We start from the raw sequence: 25,320 nt of genomic DNA, 5'->3' as shown, positions 1-25,320 counted from the left end.
TAGAGAGGATAAAGCATGGTTTGCTGAGATGAACAAGACACTCTTACATGTTAAAAATATTTGTGGGACTAATCACGTTAAGTGATCTTTTTAATTTAATCATTTGAACTCATTTAGCCATTGATTTTGTTTGCAGACACTCTACAACTTGGATGCTAGGAACACTATTGTCAGCAACGCCGGACTTCTTGGATGTATCCCATTTGAGAAAAAGTTTGTTAGAATATGAGCATGAGTATGAATTTGTGGATTAAGTTATTTGATTCAAGTTTGCATAGGAAGTCTTATTGAGAATGGATTTGTAATCCATGTTATGCTGAAGCACTATGTTGGTTGTCTATAAGGATTCTAATAGGGGAATCCTTATGGGATTTGGCGAGGATTATGTTGTATATATATAGTCTGCTCTCAGAGTTGATACGCTCAATCATTAAACTAAGACCTATTATTAGTTAGAGCAAACTGATTACTGTAGAGAGGAATTCTAACACTCCCCCGCACTTGAGACCCCATTTTATGGGTCACACATGGAGTTCCACACATCGACAACCACGTGGAGCCAAGCCGGGGCTCACCCGTTCGCGCTGGGCCAATGCACGTGGCATCTCTTGGCCTACGTGGAGCCAAGTCGGGGCTCACCCATTTGCGCGGGGCTTAAGGGGACCCACTCATTCACGTGGATGTACAGACCCGTCCCCTGGCTCTGATACCATCTTAAATTTTAGGTAGACGGGCCATGGGCCCGCTCCAACAACACCGATACTGTCCCCACTTGGCCACCTACTCAATCCGTCAGGTGTGGGGTTTTAATACAAAAGGTCTCAATGTTAGTTAGAGTGGAGTAATTCTATATAAATCGCTTGTTCTCAAACCTTCTCGCCGATGTGGGACAAAGGAATTCTAACAAAGTTTACATCTAGTTGCAGAGGGAAGTACTTGTGCTGGACTACCAAATCAGTTGGCCGAGAAATATAACAAGAAGTTGAAGATCCTACTCGAGGAGCTTAATAGAGAGCTCGAAGGGGCAAACTTTATTTATGCAGATACTTACTGAATGTTGGAAGATATCACCCAAAATAATGTGTCATATGGTTTGTATAAATATCCTGTGTTTTTGTTTTTTTTTTTTTTTCACCTTTCATTCAAAATTGCAGCATCGTTGGTTAATTAATTTATAATGTAATTAACAATACTAATAACTGGTCTGTTGTGTTTAATAGGGTTTGAGAATGCAATTTCTGGATGCTGCTCTTGGGGGGGGGGGGCCCTTGGAGGGGGATTAATCGCATGCCAGGGATCGTTTAAAGTGTGTCCGGACAGATCAAAGTATGTATACTGGGATCCATTGCACTTAACAGAGGCTGCTAACTTCATTGTTGCAAGACATGTAATGGATGGTGACTTAACTTATATGTCAACAATGAATTTAAGACAACTTGTGCAAAGTTGAATATGATGTGTGTGAGTGAGTTGGTTTCGACGAAGATCACTTCATGGGAATATCAAGACTAATATTGTTAAATTGGACGAAACCAATTTTCAATTACTCAATTAAGCAGCTCATAAAACCCACATGCAAGCATCCAATTTTGACATTTAGCCATAAAATAAAATGGAAAACGGTTTGAGTTACAGAATACATTTGATAAATTTCTTTTCTTTTAACTTATAAACTAAACTAGGGAAAAATGAAAGGGTTCAAATACGAAGTGCAATGGGTAAAAATAAATGCTTTATTCATTAGGATATTCATCACTACACTACATATGTAGCTTAGTGGCAATACATTTCTCTCTATTTATAAGTGGAAAATTTTAAATTTGACTCCGGTGAATTACGAGTTTGATAACAAATTATTTTGACTAACCAATTGCCTATATCATATAGTTTGAATAAGTATCCTCGCTCCTAACCTCTCAGTTCCGTCAACGGCCAAGAAGGCATCAAGGGGCCTATAAGTCGTGAGGGGCCGTGGTAAGAGCAGCTCCAGCGGGAGCATTTGCTCGGGGGACAGTGGATTAAACAGTGGGTTGTTGCCCGGTGGACATGCTCCAGCGTTTGGGAGCCCGAGGGACAGGCCAAGCCCGAGCGACAGGCCCGGCAGCGATTGCCAGCCTGAGAGCCCGAAGGCCATGTGACGCAAGGCTGACGTCTAGGCGACGTCAGCCATCATCTCCTCTGCAACGATTGAGATCCCCTTCTAAATTGCCCGAATCCAGGTGAACAGCCACAGCTTCTTCCATGAAAAAGGTGGGACAGCCGTGGACTCGTCGTCGACGGCATCATCGAAGATCAGGATCTTCTCCCGCGCCTCTAACGCGACCTCCTCCTCGTCGTCCCATGTCGACGACGGCAGCGACAGGGACTGCGGCTGCGCAGCAGGCAGTTGGCTTCATCATCGTCCGCGCCGTCTCGCAGCTTCGACGACTCGTCGTCGTGTTCGCGCAATTGGGCGCTCATGGTTTCTGTCTCGCAGCTTCCGTGCGTTTTATTTTTTATTTTTTTAGTTGTGGAGATAGTTTTGGATTCCTTTATAATATTAATATAATTAATAATATAATATTAATTTATACAAAGTAAATAATATAATATTAATTATAAATAAAAAAATACTAATATTTTATTGCCAATTGCCAGGGCTATTCAGTGCAGGGGTGGAAATGCAAAAGGCAATTGCCAGGGGAATGCACTATTCATTAAGAGCAGTTACTGTTCACTAGGTGGATTAAATAGTGAATAGCCTGGGGGGAGGGCTCCTACACTGGAGTTGCTCTAATGCATGCACCTCATTTTACCAAGCTGCTATCGATATCTCACTTTATTTTTTTGTGACAAATATCTCACTTTACCTTCAAAAGTTAAAAGTTCAAAAAAAGGGAAAATAATACTTTTCCCTGTTTATTAGCAGGAGAATCACGATGCCCCTAGTGACTTGAGCCATGCCCTCAAAAAAAAATTCTTAGATCTACCTTACGAGAGAACTTTTACTATTGGTAGCATCAACGAGGGATCACCGTAAGATGTGCCATTTAGATGATATGATTGAGCATCCTACTCAAGTTTTTCTATATGACCTCATAAACTATAAATATTTTTGTAATATTAGGAAAGAATAAATCAAACACATGGCTTCGGGTTTAATTAAAGTGAATATCTTAATCATTTGAGCTACAAATTTATTGCAACGAGAATCTATGTGATTAATATCATAACATAACTCGAAATTATGAACTCATGTCGAAGTCTCCAGCTTCATTTACTCATGTGACAATATCATTTTATTTTACACTTGAGTTTGCTTATCAGCTAGCGCGGTCAGATTTGTATTCTTCTATTGAAATAATTATAGAACTTTCCCTCGTCATGGATAAAAATTTTGTTTGGAGGCCATTTCTTTTAAAATACTTAGGTTTTGTTTTCACCAAACACTTAAAAGTGAACCAGCTTTATAATGAAAACAAGAAAAACACCCAATACCAATTGCCAAAGAAGATGGCTCATGATGGTCACGCAATTTTGATTACAGAGGCCAGATGTGGCCGACCTAGAAAGTTGGGCACAAATTTAGAAGAAAAGGGGAATTTCATTTGCCAGTTAGGCACAAGTTTCCCCGCAAAAATTTATAAAGTTGTATATATAACCAACAAACCCTCTTACCAAAAAGAAAAAAAGTTATGTTTTCTGCACATTATAGTTCACGATGAGGATTTTATTCCAAATGGTTACCTGCTCATCAGCCAAAAATGTTCCTGCCTTTTTCACTTTTGGCGACTCCTTAGTTGATGTGGGAAACAACAACTACCTTCAAACTGTAGCAAAGGGAAACTTTTATCCCTATGGAATTGATTTTGGGAATCCAACAGGACGATTTACAAACGGGAGAACAGTTTTCGACATTCTTCGTACGTACATTTTAATGAAATATTCATACATAAGCCTAGCTAACGTGCTTTTTGGAATTCAACTCTGGAAAATTGTTATTTACTGTTAGTGTTCTTATTTTGTTATGACAGAACAGGAGTTGGGTTTTAAAAATTTTACTCCTCCTTACTTGGCACCAACTACGGTTGGAGAGACATGCTTCTCCAGGGTGTCAATTATGCTTCCAGTGCGTCCGGAATTTCCAACTCCACTGGTTCAATCTTTGTAGGTTTTCTCTGCTAATCATCTGCTAGGGTTTTCGGATTTGATGAAATTGCTAGGTAGCTAGTCTTAATTCCAAACTTAATCAGTTTATATATACCCGCAAGATCGCATGATCTCTTTCATACCTATTTATTTCGAACAAGTTCAATTTAAAATCAAAACTGTATGTGCATATAGGGGGATCGAATCAATTTTGAGACGCAAGTCAGTTACCATGGGAGGACTGCTGCAGCTATCATGTCGAGGATTGGTATTCCTGCAGCTCAGAAATTGTTGAGAAGAGCAATTTATGGCATCGCAATTGGCTCTAACGACATAATGTTTAGGGAGACATCTCCCAAGCCTATGTCAGACAAAGCTTTTCTGGATTTATTGATTTCAAGACTCAAATTAGGACTCAGGGTAAAAATCCTAAAAGACTAATCCCTAGTAGTTTTGGATTATTGAATATTGAATGCAACAACAAAAACACATACCAAAAAATAAGGAAATTGGCCAAATGATAATATTTTCGAAATTTCAATTACTGAAATGGTCAGTTTTAAAAGTATTTCGTCGATCTTTGATTTTGATTAGTCAATAATTGAACTTGATTTCTGATCATTTTTAGTCAATCTCCCACAAAATATTCCCTGGTAATTTTCTAAACATAAACTTGGCCCTTTTTTCCTTGCAGACACTCTACAACTTGAATCCAAGAAAGTTTATCGTCGGTAATGCTGGACCAGGTGGGTGCATCCCATGGGAGAAAGATTTACATTTCCTTCCAGGGGGAACTTGTGCTCGTGTAGTAAATAAGATGGCCCGGATGTACAACAACAAGTTGAAGCGCTTGCTCGTTGAGCTTAACAAGGATCTCAAAGGGGCAAACTTTGTTTATGCAGATATTTACCAGATATTAACAGATCTCACCGAAAATTATGTATCATACGGTATATTCCTCACATTATATTTTGAGGGCATGAAACTGCAGCATTGTTCATTAATATATCATGAAATTAACAACTAAGTAACAATAGTAAGTACGTACCTTTGTTATGTTTCTTAGGGTTTGAGAATGGAATTTCTGCATGCTGCTCAACGGCCGGGCCCCGAGGAGGACTAATCCTATGTAATCCATTAGCTAAATTTGTCCGGACAGATCAAAGTATGTATTCTGGGATCCAGATTACCAGCCTCTGTTAAGTGGAATGGATCCCAGAATACATACTTTGATCTGTCCGGACAAACTTTAGCTAATGGATTACATAGGATTAGTCCTCCTAATGGATGGTGACTTAACTTATATGTCACCAATGAATTTAAGACAACTTATGCAATCTTGACCAGTGGCCTGGAAACCCTTATATGAAATTTGATGTGGCTTTGGAAGTACCATTATGAGATTATGAAGAATAGGTTTCTTAGGGTTTGAGAATGGAATTTCTGCATGCTGCTCAACGGCCGGGCCCCGAGGAGGACTAATCCTATGTAATCCATTAGCTAAAGTTTGTCCGGACAGATCAAAGTATGTATTCTGGGATCCAGATTACCAGCCTCTGTTAAGTGGAATGGATCCCAGAATACATACTTTGATCTGTCCGGACAAACTTTAGCTAATGGATTACATAGGATTAGTCCTCCTAATGGATGGTGACTTAACTTATATGTCACCAATGAATTTAAGACAACTTATGCAATCTTGACCAGTGGCCTGGAAACCCTTATATGAAATTTGATGTGGCTTTGGAAGTACCATTATGAGATTATGAAGAATAGGTTTCTTATACTTCTCCATTGGTAAAGGCTACAAATTTAAATTTGGCCTTGACTCAAACAGTTATTTTGCCTCACCCTAGTGACTAAAATTTGAGTTCCTAGTTTTATGAATTGTTTTAACCTTTTTTTTTTTAAAGTTAGTTTGTGTTTAGAGACTATCTTGATTTCTTTTTGTGAACATTTTAATTTAAAAAATTAACTCCGAAAACAGATTTAATTCATTAGAACATAATCAACATTATTGTTTTTACTGTTGATTTTAAATTTGGATCGTTGGATCAAACCTTTATTGTTAAAGATTTAGTTTGGGTTTTTTTTTTTTTTGTCAAAGATTTAGTAACCTACTTAATGGGAAAATGTTTTGTTGTTGTTGTTGTCAAAGATTTAGTTTGGGTTGTTTGGTGATATCAATTCAGCTATAAGAAGCTTATAACTCAATTTGTTAAATAATATTTACCCTTACACCCAGGGTCCCGAGGTTTGATAGCCCATACACCCAGGGTCCCGAGGTTTGATAGCCCTTACACCTAGGATCCCGAGATTTGATACCCTTATACCCTAATATCACTTGTATTACATGCCTGCTTTCCATCTCCTATTTAAAGAAGAAATTCAACCCGATCACCACAACATGTGATTTACAAAATATGACACAAGTAGATGGTCTCTCTAGCCTAGCATCACTCAAAGAAAATATCAATTGGTGAAACGTTAAAAAAAAAAATGTGACATAACTCAAATTTGTATCCGCCTAAACACATATTAATCAGAGGAATTAGCCAAAAAATGTGACAAACCCAAATTTTAATCCGCCTAAATACATGAATTAGGGGTGATTACCCCATCCTATTGGAGATTGTCTTAGAGTAGCAAGTTCCATAAATCGAACCTAGTTGTGGTGCACAACCTGTTCCGTCTATCTGTCGCCTCAAAGAAAATGGCATATGCACCTAGTTGCCGGTAACTCTTATGACTTTTATTAGGCACCGGTCAGTCACGCAGCTTATAAATGCCGACTGGTTTATAGGTATTGCCTGAACTGCACGACAAGAATCCTAATTAATTAACTACTATTCCTGTAAAAGATTTGTTTTAGGCTATGAGTTGCTGCAAATTTGCTCCGAAGCTAAAGGAAATATTCAGACTTATTTGCATTAAATTTCCTCCATATGATATTCCTATTTACTGGTTTGATAGGTTCATTGTTAGTTGAAAGAAATAACTAGTGCACGGACTACACACTTGGGTTCCAACTTTAGCCACTTTTTTTCTTTTATTTGGCCTCATATATGCAAGTGCAACTTTAGTCACTTGAATATGTACGTCTTTTGGCGTTGAAACTGCACCTGCGGCATTGTCCCCACGGGTGGTTGCTGCTAATTTTGCAAGGCAATCAATATTTACAAACAAGAGGAGTGTTAGGATCGGTCTCACACAGAGTTGATCATGACTATTATTTAAGCTTGTGTTCATCAGTTCATACACGTGTGCACGATTTATTCTAGCATTTTCCTTACAAACAAAGTTGACACCTCATATTTTTATGATTGTGTTTTACCATATACGCTTCTGTTGAGAGTATCAATCCCACATCGGGGGGAAATGAAGTAATTGGGCTACTCCTCATATTTCCAATTAGTTTTATGGTGTAACCTCAATTTTCTTCTTCTTCTCTTAAGCAATCCTTAATCATCACAATTCATGGTCTTATATCATCCATGTATATGTACTTAAAGTGAGGTTAATAAATCTTCTTTTGTAAGGATGAGAAAAAATATTTCACGTTGGAAGTTTACTAACTCTTGTGCTTATAAAGAGATTGAATTATGAATTAATTTTAAGGAAAACTAATGAAAAGGGCTTGAAAACTTTGAGTTTTAATGATAAGGACAAAATAAAGGGTAAAGTGAATAGTACCAGAATTGACTTTTTAGTGTAAAAATGTGGTTTTTCGTTAAAGTGAACAGTACCGGGTGCTTTTCGTTAAAGTTCCCTTAATTTTATTGTGGAAACTCAACTTCCTTCTTTGTCTTCAACTTAATTAATTATTATTTTGGTATTTTGAGATGCCCTTTTGCTAATATTAAAAGCTGGTCAAAGCACTCTCTAACTTAGCAGCCTGCAAATAATCATATTTCCTCACATTATATATTTCAATTTCCATGTAAGAATAGCTGCTGATGTTGCCTCCTTTTAATCTGTGAAAGTTTTGTATTATCTTTCTTCACATTCTTTGCAATGGATGGCCTATCAAATAGAACATTCACTAAGCTTGGCATTTTCTTCCAAACTTCAGCAATTTTTGTGCTATTTTGGAGAATATGCTTGGCAAAACAGGTTCCTGCTAATTTTGTGTTTGGGGATTCTTTGGTCGATGCGGGAAACAACAACTACCTTGTGTCACTCTCCAAGGCCAACTATCTTCCCAATGGAATCGATTTCGGAAAGCCAACTGGAAGATACACAAATGGAAGAACAACTATTGACATAATAGGCAAGTTCTCCATTTTTATTTTTTTTTTATATTTTGTTCCTGGTTCTTCCTTCTTTTTAATTGATTTTAGTCTTTACAGGTCAGCAACTTGCCTTCAAAGGTTTCACTCCTCCTTACTTATCTCCAACAACTGCCGGGCCGAAAATTCTGCAGGGTATAAATTATGCTTCTGGTGGAGGTGGAATCCTTAATCACACAGGGAAGATTTTTGTAAGGTTTCTTGTGCACTCAATGTTTGGAGTTTTTATTTATTTGTACATACAATGCTTTGATTTGACGTAAACCTAGTGCAATTTGATAGGGAGGTCGATTAAACATGGATGAACAGCTAGATTTCTTTGCTAATACCAGGCAAGACATTATCTCCAGCTTTGGCCTTCCTGCAGCTCTGGAGCAATTAAGCAAGGCTCTCTTCTCCGTAACAATGGGGTCGAACGATTTCATTAACAACTACTTGACGCCGGTGATCTCAGCTCCTGAGCAAAAATTGATACCTCCGGAAACATTTGTGGGAATTTTGATTTCAATATACAGATTACAACTTACAGTAAATTTACTATCGTTTTCCTTTGCTTTTTACATATGAATATTCGGCATTGCAGTTTTATGTAATAGACGCGTTACCCTTGCAGAGACTGTACAATTTGGGAGCAAGGAAGATTCTTGTGACAAATGTAGGACCAATTGGGTGCATACCCTAAGAGAGGGATACAAATCTTGATGCAGGAGACTCCTGTGTCGAAAAACCAAATCAGTTTGCGCAATTGTTCAACCCCGAGTTGAAGAGCCTTCTCACGGAGCTTAACGCCAACCTTGAGGGGTCCAAATTTGTTTATGCAGATGTTTATCGCATTGTAGATGACATTACACAGAACTACATATCATATGGTGAGAATGTTGAGAATGAGTTCTACATCGAAGGAAGGAGGTGTTGAATGGTGGCCAAGTGGCCATTACCTTTTGGCTATTAAAAAAAAAAAGAAAAAAAAAAGGGGAGACATCTTGATGTTGTTCCTTGCTTTGTGATGATGACAAATGATAATGTTGGAGAAAACTTTTTTTTTCTTTGGCCCATGTGGGAAGTCACGGGGTGACTTAAGGAATTATTTAGCAGCAATTGCTGTTTTGTTGTTATGAGAAGAAAACAGCCGCAGAAGAAGAAAATAGGAGGGAGCAGCAGAAAGAAGAAGAGAGGTACGCAGCTCCCATATAAGAAAGAAAGGTGATTTTCTTTCTTTGATAGTTCTCACTCAATTAAAGTTGTATTTGTGTATTAGCTTTAAGCTTCGTATAGAGAAGAAATTATTCATTATATTTCTCTCTATTTGTTTATTTGGTGTGTGAGAGCTATTGGTTGTATTGGGGTTTTGTGTTATGAGCTTGCCAACACTTTGTAAACTTCCATTTGGTTGATAGTGGATTATTGGGTGAGCTCCTACTGCTCCGAGGACGTGCTCCAATTACACTGACTATTGAGGAACCTTGTTAAAATCTTGGTGTCTTTAATATTTTGTTCTTGCATTTCATTTGATATATTTCCTGTGGGTTAGCTTGAGTTGGTTCCAAAAAGGTTTGGTGCTGTCATAGCACAATAATTGGTATCAGAGCACTGGTTGCTCTTGGGTACTGTCTAGTTGCCAAAGATGTCAGACAGGCAAGATGAAAATCCTTTTGGAAGCAGCTCCGGGTTTGCAAGAACTACGGTGCAAAATGTAAAGTTCGAAGTGGAAAAGTTTGATGGCACAAACAACTTCGGGATGTGGCAATGTAAGGTCAAAGATGTGTTCGCTCAACAAGATCTACTTGCCGCTTTGGGAGAGAAGCCAGAAGCTATGTCGAAGCCGGACTGGGAGAAATTAAATTTGTGGGCTTGCTCTTCAATTCGGTTATGCCTTGCAAAAACTCAGAAGTATTTTGTGATGCGGGAGACGGTAGCAAGTGTGTTGTGGCAAAAATTGGAAGACAAGTATATGACGAAGAGTGCAGAGAACTGGCTACACTTGAAGAAAAAGCTCTACCGCTTTCAATACAAAGAAGGTACAAAAATGATTAGACACCTTGATGCTTTTAATAAGTTGATTGCCGACTTGTTAAATTTAGATGAGGATATTAAGGATGAAGATAAGGCCTTAATATTGTTGAATTCCTTACCGGACTCTTATGAGCATTTTGTTACCACTATTATGCATGGTAAAGAAACTGTGAAATTTGAAGATGTGTCAAATGCCTTGATGAATTATGAAATGAGGCATAGAGATAAAATCATGATAGTACCTCTGAAGCTTTATTTGTTAGAGGTAGATCATTGGAGAAGAAGTCATCTTCTAGTAAGAAAAAATCATACTCTCGACCTAGAGGAAACTCTAAAGGTAGAAAAACCTTGGAAAGGGATGAATGTGCCTTTTGTCATAATAAGGGTCATTGGAAGAAAGATTGTCCTAAGTTGAAGACCAAAGGAAAAGAAAGTTCTGAAGCCAATGTTGCTGAGGTTGAAACAGGTGTTTTTTATTTTGCTTTAACCACTTCCTCATCATTTGATTGTGCTACTAAATGGGTGTTGGATACGGGTTGTACTCATCATATGACTCCTCACAATGATTGGTTTTCAAGCTTGAAAGAGTTTGATGGCGGTGTTGTGTTCATGGGAGATGACAATCCTTACACAACAAAAGGGATTGGTACAGTTCGTTTGAAGTTGCATGATGGCATGGTTAAAGAGTTGACAGGTGTTCGGTATGTACCAAATTTGAAGAAAAATCTTATTTCTTTAGGTACTTTGGAATCCAAGGGCTTCAGGTTTCATTCAGATGGACAGACATTGAAAGTTACTTATGGTGCACTTGTTGTGATGAAAGCTCCTCGATGTGGTCATTTGTATTTATTGCAGGGAAACACTGTGACAGGTGAAGCATCTGTAGTCTCTGAAAATATGGGCACATCTGATTCATATACTACTAGACTGTGGCATATGAGATTAGGCCATGCCGGTGAGAAAGCTTTACAAAGGCTTGTGAAAAAAAGTCTTCTAAAAGGTGCCACGACTTGTAAGCTTGATTTCTGCGAGCATTGTGTCTTGGGGAAGCAAACTAGAGTGAAGTTTGGTACTGCTGTACATCAAACGAATGGCATTCTTGATTATGTGCATTCGGATGTTTGGGGTCCTACAAAGACTCCATCTTTAAGTGGTAGATATTGGTTCGTGACCTTTGTTGATGATTATTCAAAAAGGTCTTGGGTTTACACTATGAAGCACAAGAGTGAGGTGTTAAGCATTTTCTTGGGTTGGAAGAAAATGGTTGAGAACCAGACTGGGAGAAAGATTAAGATTTTGAGATTGGATAATGGTGGTGAATACACATCTGATCCTTTCTTTAAAGTTTGCAAAGAGGAAGGAATTGTGAGACATTTCAGTGTTCGGGGAACTCCACAACAAAATGGAGTTGCAGAAAGATTGAATCGAACCTTGCTTGAGAAGGTTAGATGTATGTTGTCTTAGTCGGGTTTAAGCAAGTCATTTTGGGCAGAGGCAGTTAATTATGCATGTTACATCATCAACCGGTTACCCTCAGCTACTGTTCAGGGTAAGACACCAATAGAGGTATGGACTGGAAAACCTTCTTCTGATTATGACTATATCCGTATTTTTGGTTCACCTGCTTATTTTCATGTGACTGAAAATAAACTTGATCCTAGAGCCAAAAATGCTATCTTTCTTGGTTTTAGTAGTGGTGTCAAAGGTTATAGGTTGTGGTGCCCAGAGATGAAAAAACTTGTAATCAGCAGAGATGTGACATTTGATGAAGAAAGTATGTACAAAGTCTCTGAGAAGAATGTGAAAGATGTCCAACAAGTGGAGCTTGAGAAAGTTGCCTCTGGTACTTCAAATCCTATTTCCGCTGATGTCGAAGCCACTACAAGTGAAGAAGTTGGAGACCATGAGGATGTTGAAGAAGTTGAACTTGAAGATTCTATTCAAGTTGAAGAGCAAGTTTCACCTCAAGAGTCTATTACAAAGAACAGAGGAAAGAGACAAATTACCAAGCCAGCTCGGTATAGTGACTATGTTGCTTTTGCTCTTCCTATTATCATTAATGATATTCCATCAAATTTCAAGGAAGTCATTGAGAGTGATGAGAAGAAGAGGTGGTGCAATGTCATGGGTGATGAGATGAATTCTCTCTTGAAGAACAAGACTTGGGAGTTAGCTAAATTGCCTAAGGGCAAGAAAGCCATCGGTTGCAAATGGGTGTATGCCAAGAAGGGGGATGCTGATGAGAAAAGCAATGTGAGATTTAAAGTAAGATTAGTTGCTAAAGGGTATGCACAAAAGGAGGGCATTGACTACAATGAAATATTTTCTCCGGTTGTGAAGCACTCCTCAATTCATATTATGTTAGCTCTTGTTGCACAATATGATCTTGAGCTTGTGCAACTCGATGTGAAGACGGCTTTCCTACATGGTGATTTGAATGAAGAGATCTATATGTGTCAACTGGATGGGTATATAGTGAAAGGGAAGGAAAATTTGTCTTGCAAATTGAAGAAATCACTTTATGGCTTGAAGCAATCTCCAAGGCAATGGTATTTGAGGTTTGATAAATTTATGAGAGGCCAAAATTATTCTAGAAGTCAATATGATCATTGTGTGTACTTCAAGAAGTTGCAAGATGGGTCTTTCATTTATTTATTGATATATGTTGATGATATGTTGATTGCCTCAAAGAATGTTGAAGAGATTGAGAAATTGAAGAAACAAATGAAGAACGAGTTCGAGATGAAGGATCTTGGTGAAGCGAAGAAGATCCTTGGCATGGAGATCACTAGAGATAGAGAGAAGGATTTGGTCAGTTTGAATCAAAGACAATACCTTGAGAAGTTGATCTGGAAGTTTGGAGTTCATGATTCAACCAAATCAATTAGTACCCCTTTGGCTCCTCATTTTAAATTGAGTTCTCTACATATCCTAAAACTGATAAAGAGAAGCTGCAAATGAAAAATATACCATATGCAAATTTGGTTGGTAGTTTGATGTATGCAATGGTATGCTCTAGACCGGATATTGCTCATGCAGTTGGCATGGTGAGTCGATATATGTATAATCCAGGTAAAGAGCATTGGCAAGCAGCTAAGTGGATATTGAGATATCTCCATGGTACTCGAGATGTTGGTTTATGCTTTGAAAGGGATGACTCTGGTATTGGTCATTTTGCAGTTGGTTATGTTGATTCAGATTATGCAGGTGATCTGGATGGAAGGAAGTTTACTACAGGCTATGTGTTTACTATGGCTAAAGGACCAGTTTGTTGGAGGTCCATTTTGTAGTCGTCTGTTGCCTTGTTTACTACAGAGGCTGAATATATGGCAGTTGCTAAAGCTTAAAGGAGGCCATTTGGATACATGGGCTGATTAGAGATTTGAGAGTTGATCAGAAGCAGGTGGAGGTACATTGTGATAATCAGAGTGTCATTTATTTGGCCAAGTATCAGGTTCATCATACGAGGACCAAGCACATAGATGTGCGTTATCACTTTGTTCGTGAAATTATTAGTGAAGGGGAAATCATTCTCCAGAAGATTCCAACTAAAGACAACCCCGCTAATATGTTAACTAAGGTTGTTGGTGTAGCCAAGTTTGTTCACTGTTTGAACTTGGCTCACATTATGCCTATATAAAGAAGGCGTTGAGCAGTAGGAGTTTTGGAGCATTTGGCTCGGCATGAGTTGTTTTCTTGCTAGTGTTTGAGAGTGATTTTTTGGGTCAATTGTGTTGGTTGGCTTATCATGGCGTTTTCGGAACTTGGCCAATGTGGAGATTGTTGAATGGTGGCCAAGTGGCCATTACCTTTTGGCTATTAAACAAAAAAAAAGAAAAAAAAAGGGAGACATCATGATGTTGTTCCTTGCTTTGTGATGATGACAAATGATAATGTTGGAGAAAACTTTTTTTTCTTTGGCCCATGTGGGAAGTCACGGGGTGACTTAAGGAATTATTGAGCAGCAATTGCTGTTTTTGTTGTTATGAGAAGAAAACAGCCGCAGAAGAAGAAAATAGGAGGGAGCAACAGAAAGAAGAAGAGAGGTACGCAGCTCCCATATAAGAAAGAAAGGTGATTTTCTTTCTTTGTTAGTTCTCACTCAATTAAAGTTGTATTTGTGTATTAGCTTTGAGCTTCGTATAGAGAAGAAATTATTCATTATATTTTTCTCTATTTGTTTATTTGGTGTGTGAGAGCTATTGTTTGTATTGGGGTTTTGGGTTGTGAGCTTGCCAACACTTTGTAAACTTCCATTTGGTTGATAGTGGATTATTGGGTGAGCTCCTACTGCTCCGAGGACGTACTCCAGTTACACTGACTGTTGAGGAACCTCGTTAAAATCTTGGTGTCTTTAATATTTTGTTCTTGCATTTCATTTGATATATTTCCTGTGGGTTAGCTTGAGTTGGTTCCAAAAAGGTTTGGTGTTGTCATAGCACAACAGGAGGGACCTTGCGCAAGCTTATAAGAGATTGAGCGACTCCCCATGTTGCCAATTATAAGCTCATGCAAGGTCCCTCTTCCCATCGATGTGGAATTCATTCTCAACAGACAATGAGAAGGCCATATGAATATTTTCAATTTTTCCTTACAGATCGAAGTGTAATGCAGTGCTGAATGTTTTTTGTTATGTTAAATGCAGGTTTTGTGAATGCAAATTCTGCATGCTGCCATGTGGCGGGGCGCTTCGGGGGTCTTATTCCGTGCGGCCCTCCGTCCGAAGTTTGCAGGGAGATATCTAAGTACATATTATGGGATCCCTACCATCCTTCTGATGCTGCTAATTTAATCATAGCAAGGCGTCTCTTGTATGGGAACTCCAATGACATTTCGCCCATCAATGTTCTCCAACTTATTCAGTCTTAATTAAATCTGTTGGCTAAAGTAAGAGAACAAATCAAATGAATGATGTTAATTCTTCAGTAGTTATTTAATTATTATTTTTCTTCTTCTTCTTCTTTTGGGTTCATAATATATAAAACTCATTGTTTTATAGGGTAGTAAATTAGTAATTGCAAAGCATGGTTGCAACTAAAAGAAAAAAAGACAGAAGAAAGAGTATAAACTATTGCCCAGAAGAGCTTGTTGATTATATTATATTTGTTGTAATAAGTAATAACAAGATTCATGAAGAAATAAAAATCATGATGGAGGTTTGAAAATTAGAGACTTGAGACACCAGATTTTGTTTAATTTAACATCTGATAAATGAAAGACAAGTGGTGGATTGTCTTAGTAAATATGGCTTTCTTTTTTAATTTATTTTGTTCCGCGTTCAAATTATATATACTCCAATTTCTTATTGTAGATTATAATAATATTATCTCATGTAATAAATAAATAAAAAATGAGAGACATATAGTGGCCTCTTCTCCATCCATACATCCATATTATCCCAATTTAAGGCATACATAGCCAATTGGGCTACCTTATTACAATTTCTAGGATTGGATGCAGTGAATGACAATTGAGTCACTAAATTCTAAACGCTTGATGTCATCGATAGGGGCTGCACGATCAACAACATAGTACTCCGGACCATGTGTTAGAATTCACTCTACACAGCTTTTGCATCAGGCTCCACCTCCACATAAATTGAAGATGTCTAACTGCCACTTTCGTCACCTTCGGCCCGAAACATCCAGCACATGACTATTAGTTACTATGTCTAACCATCTCTTCCAACCATCATTATCACATGACCCATCAATGTTTATTTTGAGTCGAACTGCCATTAATTTCGTCACTTTCGACGACAAACATCCAGCACATGGCAGAATCCATTAATTTTCTCAATTCATTTCCTACCTAATGATAATCAATTTTATGCAACGGATTCATTGCTACTGTAGCATCCTAGACTACTAGTCAGACAATCATATCCCATATAGAAGAGATGATGATGCCTTCATTAGTGAATCTTACGTCGTAAAAGCTCTTTGCAACGAGAGGTAGAAACTGATGAATGGCTTTCCACAAAAATAACTTGACTTTGATACATACATAGATAACATATTTCAACAAATATGAAACATGCGTTGAATACAATGCAACTACCATGCATGTCAATCACACTCAAGTACAAGGGAAGACTTGCATGCATACCGCAATACCCACTCTCTTCACTAATGAAAAATGTCATAAGTTGAAACATAGATGGCTTCATCATTTTATACTCATCTGTTTGAACTTGAAAAATGTACCAAACCAGGAAAGAACTCGTAAATCAAGCGATTAAGAGTATTTACTTTGTATATATGACTTTTGATGATGTGTCGCGGCTTGTTTATATAGATTGCTACATTTTTAATATAGAAAACTTCATTTTAATCCTTAACAAAGATGACTTTTAGATTAAAACTATGAGTAAGATCAAAATCTAATTTTAGTCCCTTGATACATTAATAACCTCATTTATTAATTATATTTTTATTTTTTTAATTATTTATCTTTTTCTTCCTAATTTTTAATGTATTAATTTTATTTGATTATAATTTTCATTTTCATTTTATTATTGTAATATATTTTGTTGTAAACATTTAGATAAATTATTTTTTGTCATACAATATATTTCGATGTACTTTGTCTTCTTCATTTAGGTACATTAAATTCATTATAATACATTTCGGTGCATATATTTAGGTGCACACATTTTGGTACATACATTTCGATACAAATATTTAAGTACATTATATTTCGGTACATACATTTCGATACTAACATTTAAATACATTAGTTTAATATAATACATTTCGGTACTTACATTTAGGTGCATTCATCATATAAAATTAAAAAATTCTTTTTTGGTCAAAAAATAAATTAAAATTTGTATCTTAATAAATTTAAGTATTTAATGGGAGACATTAAATATTTTGAATTAATGACAAATTGAGGGATTATAATCAATATGTAATCTAAACCAAGTTTAAAAGTAATTCTTAATTTCTGAATGATTTATCTACATACATGAGTAGGGGTTTTAAATAGTCTAGGCATGGAACAACCTTCAACCTTCCATGAATAGGTTACTAAGCATGAACTTAATGTAAGACTAATCATGAACTTAAATGAGAACATGAACCATCTTTGAATTAAATATGATGAATGCACCATGTAATAATTAGACGAGTCCAAATTTGGTAATAATTAGACAAGTCCATATTCGGTGTCATACACTTCTGCTGCACAATAACTTGTCCCCAATTTCTCTTCGTCTTCGCAACCATGATAAGGAGAAATGTCTACAACATTGAAGGTTGCTAATACTCCATAGTCTCCTGGAAGTTCAATCTTGTAAGCATTGTCTCCGACACATTGGAGCACCTTGAAAGGACCATCAGCTCGTGGTTTCAGCTTCCCATTCTTACCTCGAGGGAACCTTTCTTTGCGAAGATGAACCCACACCAAATCTCTTTCTTTGAATGTAGCCGGCTTCTTGTGCTTGTTGGCTTGCCTTTGATAATTCTCATTTTGCTTAATGATACGTTCCCGCACATGTTCATGTAATTTCTTTATATACTCGGCCTGTTCTTCAGCAGCTCCACTAAATTGATAGCTTGTGGGTAGTGGAGCTAAGTCTAGAGGACTTATTGGATTTTGTCCATAAACTGTCATGAAAGGACTAGAACCGGTTGTCTGACTGGTAGATTGATTGTAGGCAAATTCAGCTTGAGCTAAAACAAGATCCCATTGACGAATATTTTTACCCACCAAACTTCTTAACAGATTTTCCAAGCTTCAGTCGACCGCTTCCGTTTGCCCATCCCGTTTGGGGGTGATGGGAAGAACTAAACTGTAAAGTAGTGCCTAGCTTTCTCCAAAGAGTTCGCCAATGCCCAACAAACTTACTGTCTCTGTCAGATGTGATTGTCTTTGGAATGCCATGAAGCTTGACAATTTCTCGACATCGTTATAACTCCAATAGGTCTGGAGTTGCATGATATTGCTAATTTCCAAGCGAAGTCCCCCGAGACAATGAGCAATTGTTTGCTCCTCTGGCTCAACAATGTTGCAGAGCATTCAGAGTTTGTCAAATTCTGTTGTATACTCCTCCACAAACAAATCTTTTTGCTTGAAATTGTGAAACATAAGAAAAGAATCTTGTCGATAATTTTCTAGTAGAAATTTCTTCTTCAATTCTCTCCTCATCTTTTCCCATGTTACAATTTTTCTTTTAGCTTCTCGAACCTGCTGCTTCTTGAGATGTTCCCACCAAATTGAAGCATGTTTCTTCAATTTGATAGCCACTAGGTTCACTTTGCGATCTTCTGCCACATCCTTGTAATCAAATATTCTTTCCATGGTATTGATCCAATCCATGAATTCTTCAGGCTGCATCTTGCCTTCAAATTCTGGAATGTCAACTTTGATATCAAAATTTTGTTGAAAATGATGACGTTGTCTACGATCGTTCTCATCATCCAAGACTCGATCATCACCACCACCAAAAGGATTCTCGTCCTCTTCATCAGATCCATCATTCTCTGTTTCATGACGGGGATCATCATGTTCCAGAGGCTCATAGCGCTCAAAACGTTGCTGAAGCTACTGCACTTGTCTCCTTAGGTCGTCCATCTAAATGTCACGTAGATGTCTCTCACGATGTGGTGAGTATTGGCAAGCTTGTCGGCCTCCACGACGCCCATGCCTCCCAACCATGATCGGACAGAGCTCTTATTACCAATTTGACACCAAATAACAGAGCTTAAAGAGAAACCACAAGTGAACACTCAAAGATAAACAACTCGCCACTTTAAGGAATCCACCAAAGAGATAAGAGTTTACGGATAGGAAGAAAAACACTCTTCACTAAACCAAGTTTAAAAGTAATTCTTAATTTCTGAATGATTTATTTCCATACATGAATAGGGGTTTTAAATAGTCTAGGCATGGAACAACCTTCAACCTTCCATGAATAGGTTACTAACCGTCACAGGACGTTGTCCAAACATATTGGATCATTGTATATCAAATCCCGGAATGTTGGAAACTTCGTTGTTAAATTGTTGAAAGAAAGGTTGTTTGATGTAATAGTTCGTAACACAATAAATTTGAAACCACTACTAGTTTACTAGACCATGTACTAATTTATGCAGAAAATATCAGTGGCCTGGGAAACAAACTAAAAAATTAGTTAATCAATTACATTAACTACAGGCACACAATCTTCTGCAAGAATTGAGACCGGGGATAGCTAATGTCTATTTTTCCGGCAATATCTTAACATGCATGTTAGAAGGTAGGGGCTCCTATGGTTACATCAAACGAGTCACTGGAAACGTATATCTCCAGCCACAACGGACTTTGTTGAACCACGGTCGTTTAGGATTGACACTCTGCTACCCTAACAGTCGTTGAATCGGACCCAGTTTTCGCCTGGCTATGTTGTTTTCGGGGCAACTTGCTATGCTGAGAAATTTGGAATAACCAAGCAAGCACCGTGGTTTTGGATCATTGTGTATGGTGGAGCTTAAAATTGGTTATCTGTCTCCTATTCTGCGACAGTACAGATAGCGAAGGAAATTGATGACCATTCGTAGAGGAAACACTCTTCAGATCCACTTGCAAAATGCGCAAGACAAGCTTCCGCTGCGCAAAGTTGTTAGAGTAGCGGTATTCTTCATTTTACATAAGATTAATCCGATTGTAAAACAAATATTTGATTATTCATAGATCATCAATAATGCGTGGATATTATTTATCGTTATTAAAATTTACATATATGTTGTATGCATCAAGATTGTGATGCGCTTAAATCCAATATGTTGGACTGAGCGAGCGATACATTGTGGAAGGAAGACAAATTGGCCTTGAGCTATAAGATCGCATAGGTACACACTCTTGCAAAGAAAAAAACAAACACTTTCCTCTTAGGAATAAGCCTAAAGCAACAAAATAATTTTGCTCAAAAAGAAAGCAACAAATAAAAAGAAGTGCCCAAGATGTCAAAATTTAAACCAAACTTAAACGACTGAGACGTGCTTTGTGAGAGTTTGTAATTCAAATAGTAGAATCTACCCATCTTATATATTTTAGACAAAAAAATGAAAATATGTTTGTCTACAAACATAACACCATTTCAAGGATATTTAGAGCTATTCGAATTAGGACTTGATAAAATTTTGTGCTTCTAATAGTTTGAGTAGTACCACATGCGTAATTGTACTTAAATTGTATATAACATTACATATCCTAAACAACGAATATATAACTGAATATAAAACCAAAAATTTTACGAATAAAGATATATATCTTGTCCACTTCCCCATGCCTTAAAAGTAAAAGGAAGAAACATTGACTTAATTTCTTAGTGGAAAAAACAAATTAAAAATAAAAAATAAAAAAAACTAAAAAAAAAAAGGAGAAAAAAAGAAAGAAAGAGGCGATGAAGGGTGACAGACAAGAGGCTTCCCTACACCATCTTCTGCCCACAAGACAGCCGAGGACGAGGCCTTTCCTGTTCCTCTACCACCGAACACAGCCCCCCTGCCATCACTTTTCTCTATCCTGCGCCTCCCCTCTTAACCCACCCCCACCCTTAACCTGCGCACCCTCTTCCCCCTATACCTTCCCCTCCCAATTTCCATTAAAACCTAGGATTCCCCTCCTCTCAACCTCTTCCCCCAAATTCGGAGTCCTGAAGGGTCTTTGGGTTTCGGGTTAGGGTTTTTGAGAGATGTGGGATGCTTCAGGCATTGATGAATCTCCTCTCTCTTTGCTGGAAGCCATTTGGGCGCAGCGACGGTGAGGGACTCGGCTCTGTCGGAATCGTCGGCGCTGCGAACATCGCAGGCGGCGGTGGAGGACGAGATGGCAAAGATAATTTGCTTTGGTTCCGAGATTTCGGAAAGTACGCGTGGGGGGATTTCTCCATGGCGGTGGTCCAAGCCAATCAGGTGCTCGAGGACCAGAGCCAGATCGAGTCTGGACCCTTTGGAACCTTCGTCGGCGTATACGACGGACATGGCGGCCCGGAGACCGCTCGATACGTTTGCGACAATTTATTTAAACATTTCCAAGGTTCGTGATCCCCAACCCTCTCAAATATATATGATTTTTAGATTTGAATGGCATGGTTTCGAATTCGCCACGTCTTGGTGGAGAATGTGTGATTGTTAATTTGTGGATCGGAATTGTTAATCGTGATGTTTGTTAAAGCTGTGAACTTTTTGTTAAAGTTGTGACTTTGATTTGTCTTTGAGTTTGGATCACGGATTATCTCTGCATACAATGCCTTAGAAAGTTGAATATATATCTCTGCGCGTAGAATTTGCTAAGCGAGTAAAAAAATTGTGGGACACTGCCTGGTTCTTCGTTGTAATGCATAGTTTTCGTTTCCTATTGTTTTTATTTTACTTTAGTTGGGCAGTTTTGGGGTCGGGTTTCCTGTTTAACTATTGAAGAATGAGCCGCTCTTATGTTGGCTATCTTAGGCATTGTGTTTATGCAGCAATATCAGCGGAGTCCGAAGGTGTTGTGACGGCAGAGACTATCCAAAATGCTTTTCTCCGAACAGAGGAAGGGTTTACTGCCCTTGTTTCGGAGCTGTGGGGTACTAGACCCCAAGTAGCAACTGTCGGGTCATGCTGTCTGGTTGGAGTAATATGTCAGGGGACCCTATTTGTGGCAAACTTGGGAGATTCACGGTGTGTGTTGGGGAAGAAAGTGGGCAACACTGGGGAAATTGCTGCGATCCAGTTGTCCACTGAACACAATGCAAATCTCGAGGAGGTTAGGCGTGAGCTGAAAGATTTGCACCCACATGATCCTGAAATTGTCGTTTTAAAGCATGGAGTTTGGAGAGTAAAAGGGATAATCCAGGTATTTTTTATTTTATATTGTTCATCTGAAAGCTCATTAGTTAAGGTGTGCATTAATCTGTAACTACCTACAGTTATGTCATTGGTGTTTCTGTTCTCCTACCTGTTGTTTCTGAAGCCAATATTTGTCGAAATGGTGCAAGAACCCTAGTCCTAGCCTCCTAGGTATTGTGCATGCAGTGTTTAGTCTGAGCATTTCTATCCTATGTCTGTCATGCATCTGCAGTGCTGTATTGCATCTTATGCTCGTCCTGTTTAGGATCCAGCCATAAGAATTACTGAAAGCTTAGAATTGTGAAGGATTAGGAGTCCCTTTGATAAGCATTTTGAACTAAGATAGAGTAGTCTAATTTATCCATTAGCTTCTAGCTTTGTTTATAACTTGAGATAACACCCTTGCTGATTCATAATATCTTCAATAAGTTTGATTTTACCTGATTCAACCAAATTTTGTGAGGTAAATGGGTTGTTTTGCAAGGTCTAATTGAAATCATGGTTGTTTGTCTGATAGGCAAGAGATACTGAACTTGAAGGTTGTTGATTTGTTCCCAAGTTCAAATTTGCCCCAGTGCCAAGTTTTTTTTAATAGATGTGTATCTATTTTGCAACAACAACAACAAAGCCTTTTCCCACTAAAGCCTGTATCTATTTTATTTTGCATTTGTTGAAGATCATAGGAGTTCAAATGTATAAATACTTTGTATTTTCTTAGATCTACATAAGCCTGTTATCTTGCTAGAATCCTTCTAGAAGGAGATTTTTGGGCTATATTATGAATGCTTCGTTATAAATTTTCATAAGTTTGTTCATTCTTAAATAGTGATGTTTTGTGATAACTCCTTGCATTTATTTGATGTAGGTATCTAAATCTATAGGTGACGTATATATGAAACATGCACGGTTTAACAGGGAGCCAATTAGTGCAAAATTCAGACTTCCCGAACCAATGACCATGCCTATCTTGTCTGCCGAACCAACCATTCTTTCTCATCCCCTCCATCCAAATGATTCTTTCCTTATATTTGCTTCTGATGGTCTATGGGAACACTTGAGTAATGAAAAAGCTGTTGAGATTGTCCACAATCATCCACATGCAGTAAGATTCTGACCTTTTCAGTTTTTAGTCATATTAAATAATTCTTATTTTCAATCACATTCATGTCATACTTTCTTACCTGCCTTGGTGTAGATCAAATGTCCTTAAAGAATGATCGTTATAGAAGAAGTATATTTGACTGGATGCCCGGACAAAACATATAGGTTTCAATATTCTTGATAATATTTATCTTTATTCCCCGCTGTCACATTTTTATCTGATATTGGTGCTTGTGCTGACTTGAGTTTTGAATACCTATTGAGGGAAATATAGATGTAAGGATAAATACTTTGCCCTTTAATTTGCAACTTAGGGAAGTAAAAAGAAACATTGGCTTTGAGCTGATGCTTTAAGCATTTTCTAGTATCTGATGCTTATTGTGTATATCTGTTTTAATGGGATTATATGCTGTTCTTGATCTCTGATGCTGACTAGTACCCGTGTTGGCAGGGAAGTGCCAAGCGGCTTGTTAAGACGGCTCTCCAAGAAGCTGCAAGGAAAAGAGAGATGCGATATTCAGATCTTCGGAAAATTGACAAGAAGGTCAGACGCCATTTTCACGATGATATAACTGTCATTGTTTTATTCTTAAACCATGACCTAATATCCAGAGGCACAGCGCGAGAGCCCCCAGTATCAATAAAAGGTGCCCGTGACCACTGATACGTTTATGAAATCAAACATGTCTCTGCTGCCCCTGATTCTGATATGTGCGTGAACGATCATCCTACTGTCGTGAGAAATAATTTCCAGGATGAATTGGCTAGACAGACCACCGGGATCCGGAGATGATGCTTGGTTTTTGAAGAGGCTTTGCAAGTTTTAATGTCAGAAGAGTAACTTAATTACAGAGTCGTATAATTCCATGTTTATGTCGTATCTTAAATGAATGTTGTAGTTGGTTTGGTTGCCTCTCGGAAACAGAATGCGAGAGCTGTAGTGTCATTATAACTTTTTTCCTTCCAATACAGCTACACCTCTTGTTTTATTCATCACCAGGGAACTATTTTAACTGCTTGTAACAGCAATTGCATCCTTTGGAAATGGCAAGAGCAAGACATTTGAATTGAATTTGGGCAACTCCATCCGTTGGGTATGAGCAAGGGCAAAGGCTATTACTATTTATTTATATACATTTTCTTTTTTTAATGTTTTGTTGGCTTTATCTTCCCCTTGTCGTTATTATCTTATATTTCCAATAAGATTTTTTCGTCATGTGTGATTATTCATTAATACTACTCGCCCAGACTTTTGATGAGATTCTCAACCATTTATGTAGCGTCACGGGCAAAAATCTTCTTCCACATGTGTTGCACTCTCATCTCTTTCCCGCGATCGGATAATGAGTTACTAGCACCCAAGTCTCAAACAAAGCAACGTCCTTTGGTGTAACGTCTTATCCGATTGATCAACTTGCTTTCTCTCTCCCTTTTTTTTTCCTTGTAGCAAAAGTACTTGGAAAGAGGAAAACAAATATAAGAGATTGTAGTAAAAATAAACAAGGTTCTAAAAGATGCTAGGCGCTAGTCATGCGGGCATCTAGGCGAGTAGATCTATTATATTTTGTGTAAATAAATGTCTATTTATACTTAAAATATAAATAATTTCATTATAAACTACAAAATAGAATGATATATATATAATATGAAGTATTGAAATATAAGGGAAAAACATGGGAAACAAGCATATAATGTGTGTTCATTTAAGTATTCAATAAGTCTCTTACAATTTATTAAAAAAAAATACAAAATGAATGTTATCTATTTTCTGTCTAAGTGTCTAAGTGAGTAGCAATCTAGGCGGTTGCCTAGGCGGGTTTGGGCGGGCTAGGTGCATGCCTAAGCAGTCTAGGAGGGCGCCTCAGCAGGTCTAGGCGCCCTTTCTTAATTTTCAAACGCTTAGACATTAATCGAGACAATGGCCAACCGCCCAACGCTTAAGCGGAGATTTTTAGAACAGTGAAAATAAATAA

At 37.8% G+C, this 25,320-nt stretch overlaps 2 protein-coding genes and 1 pseudogene across 5 annotated transcripts; all 3 read left to right on the top strand.

Annotated features, from left to right (window-relative positions):
* Window positions 1-3,718: 3,718 nt before the first annotated feature.
* Window positions 3,719-5,155, top strand: LOC103434350 (GDSL esterase/lipase At4g16230-like; annotated as a pseudogene).
* A 2,937-nt stretch (window positions 5,156-8,092) lies between these two features.
* On the top strand, window positions 8,093-15,387 carry LOC114820567 (GDSL esterase/lipase At4g16230-like). 3 transcript variants are annotated; one of them, XM_070811199.1, is made up of 5 exons: window positions 8,093-8,398; window positions 8,478-8,608; window positions 8,700-8,945; window positions 9,031-9,592; window positions 15,076-15,387. In XM_070811199.1, the coding sequence occupies exons 1-4, from the start codon at window positions 8,143-8,145 to the stop codon at window positions 9,097-9,099; spliced, it is 702 nt and encodes a 233-aa protein (XP_070667300.1). In that variant the 5' UTR covers window positions 8,093-8,142; the 3' UTR covers window positions 9,100-9,592; window positions 15,076-15,387. The 3 variants fall into 3 exon arrangements, 1 of the variants encoding a protein (XP_070667300.1); XR_011575101.1 differs by lacking the exons at window positions 8,093-8,398; window positions 8,478-8,608; window positions 8,700-8,945 and having other exon boundaries at window positions 9,526-9,620; XR_003767999.2 differs by lacking the exons at window positions 8,093-8,398; window positions 8,478-8,608; window positions 8,700-8,945; window positions 9,031-9,592 and adding an exon at window positions 14,366-14,504.
* Window positions 15,388-20,605: 5,218 nt separating this feature from the next.
* On the top strand, window positions 20,606-24,419 carry LOC103434226 (probable protein phosphatase 2C 42). 2 transcript variants are annotated; one of them, XM_029091288.2, is made up of 5 exons: window positions 20,606-21,452; window positions 21,883-22,253; window positions 23,112-23,348; window positions 23,799-23,891; window positions 23,960-24,419. In XM_029091288.2, exons 1-5 carry the CDS (start codon window positions 21,116-21,118, stop codon window positions 24,002-24,004), a joined length of 1,083 nt encoding a protein of 360 aa, XP_028947121.1. In that variant the 5' UTR covers window positions 20,606-21,115; the 3' UTR covers window positions 24,005-24,419. The 2 variants fall into 2 exon arrangements, with proteins under 2 accessions (XP_028947121.1, XP_008370767.2); XM_008372545.4 differs by having other exon boundaries at window positions 23,799-24,419.
* The last annotated feature ends 901 nt before the right edge of the window (window positions 24,420-25,320 follow it).

The sequence above is a fragment of the Malus domestica genome, chromosome 13 (genome assembly GCF_042453785.1).
Source record: "Malus domestica chromosome 13, GDT2T_hap1".
Lineage (NCBI taxonomy): Eukaryota > Viridiplantae > Streptophyta > Magnoliopsida > Rosales > Rosaceae > Malus > Malus domestica.
This window is presented reverse-complemented; position numbering and strand designations above follow the sequence as displayed.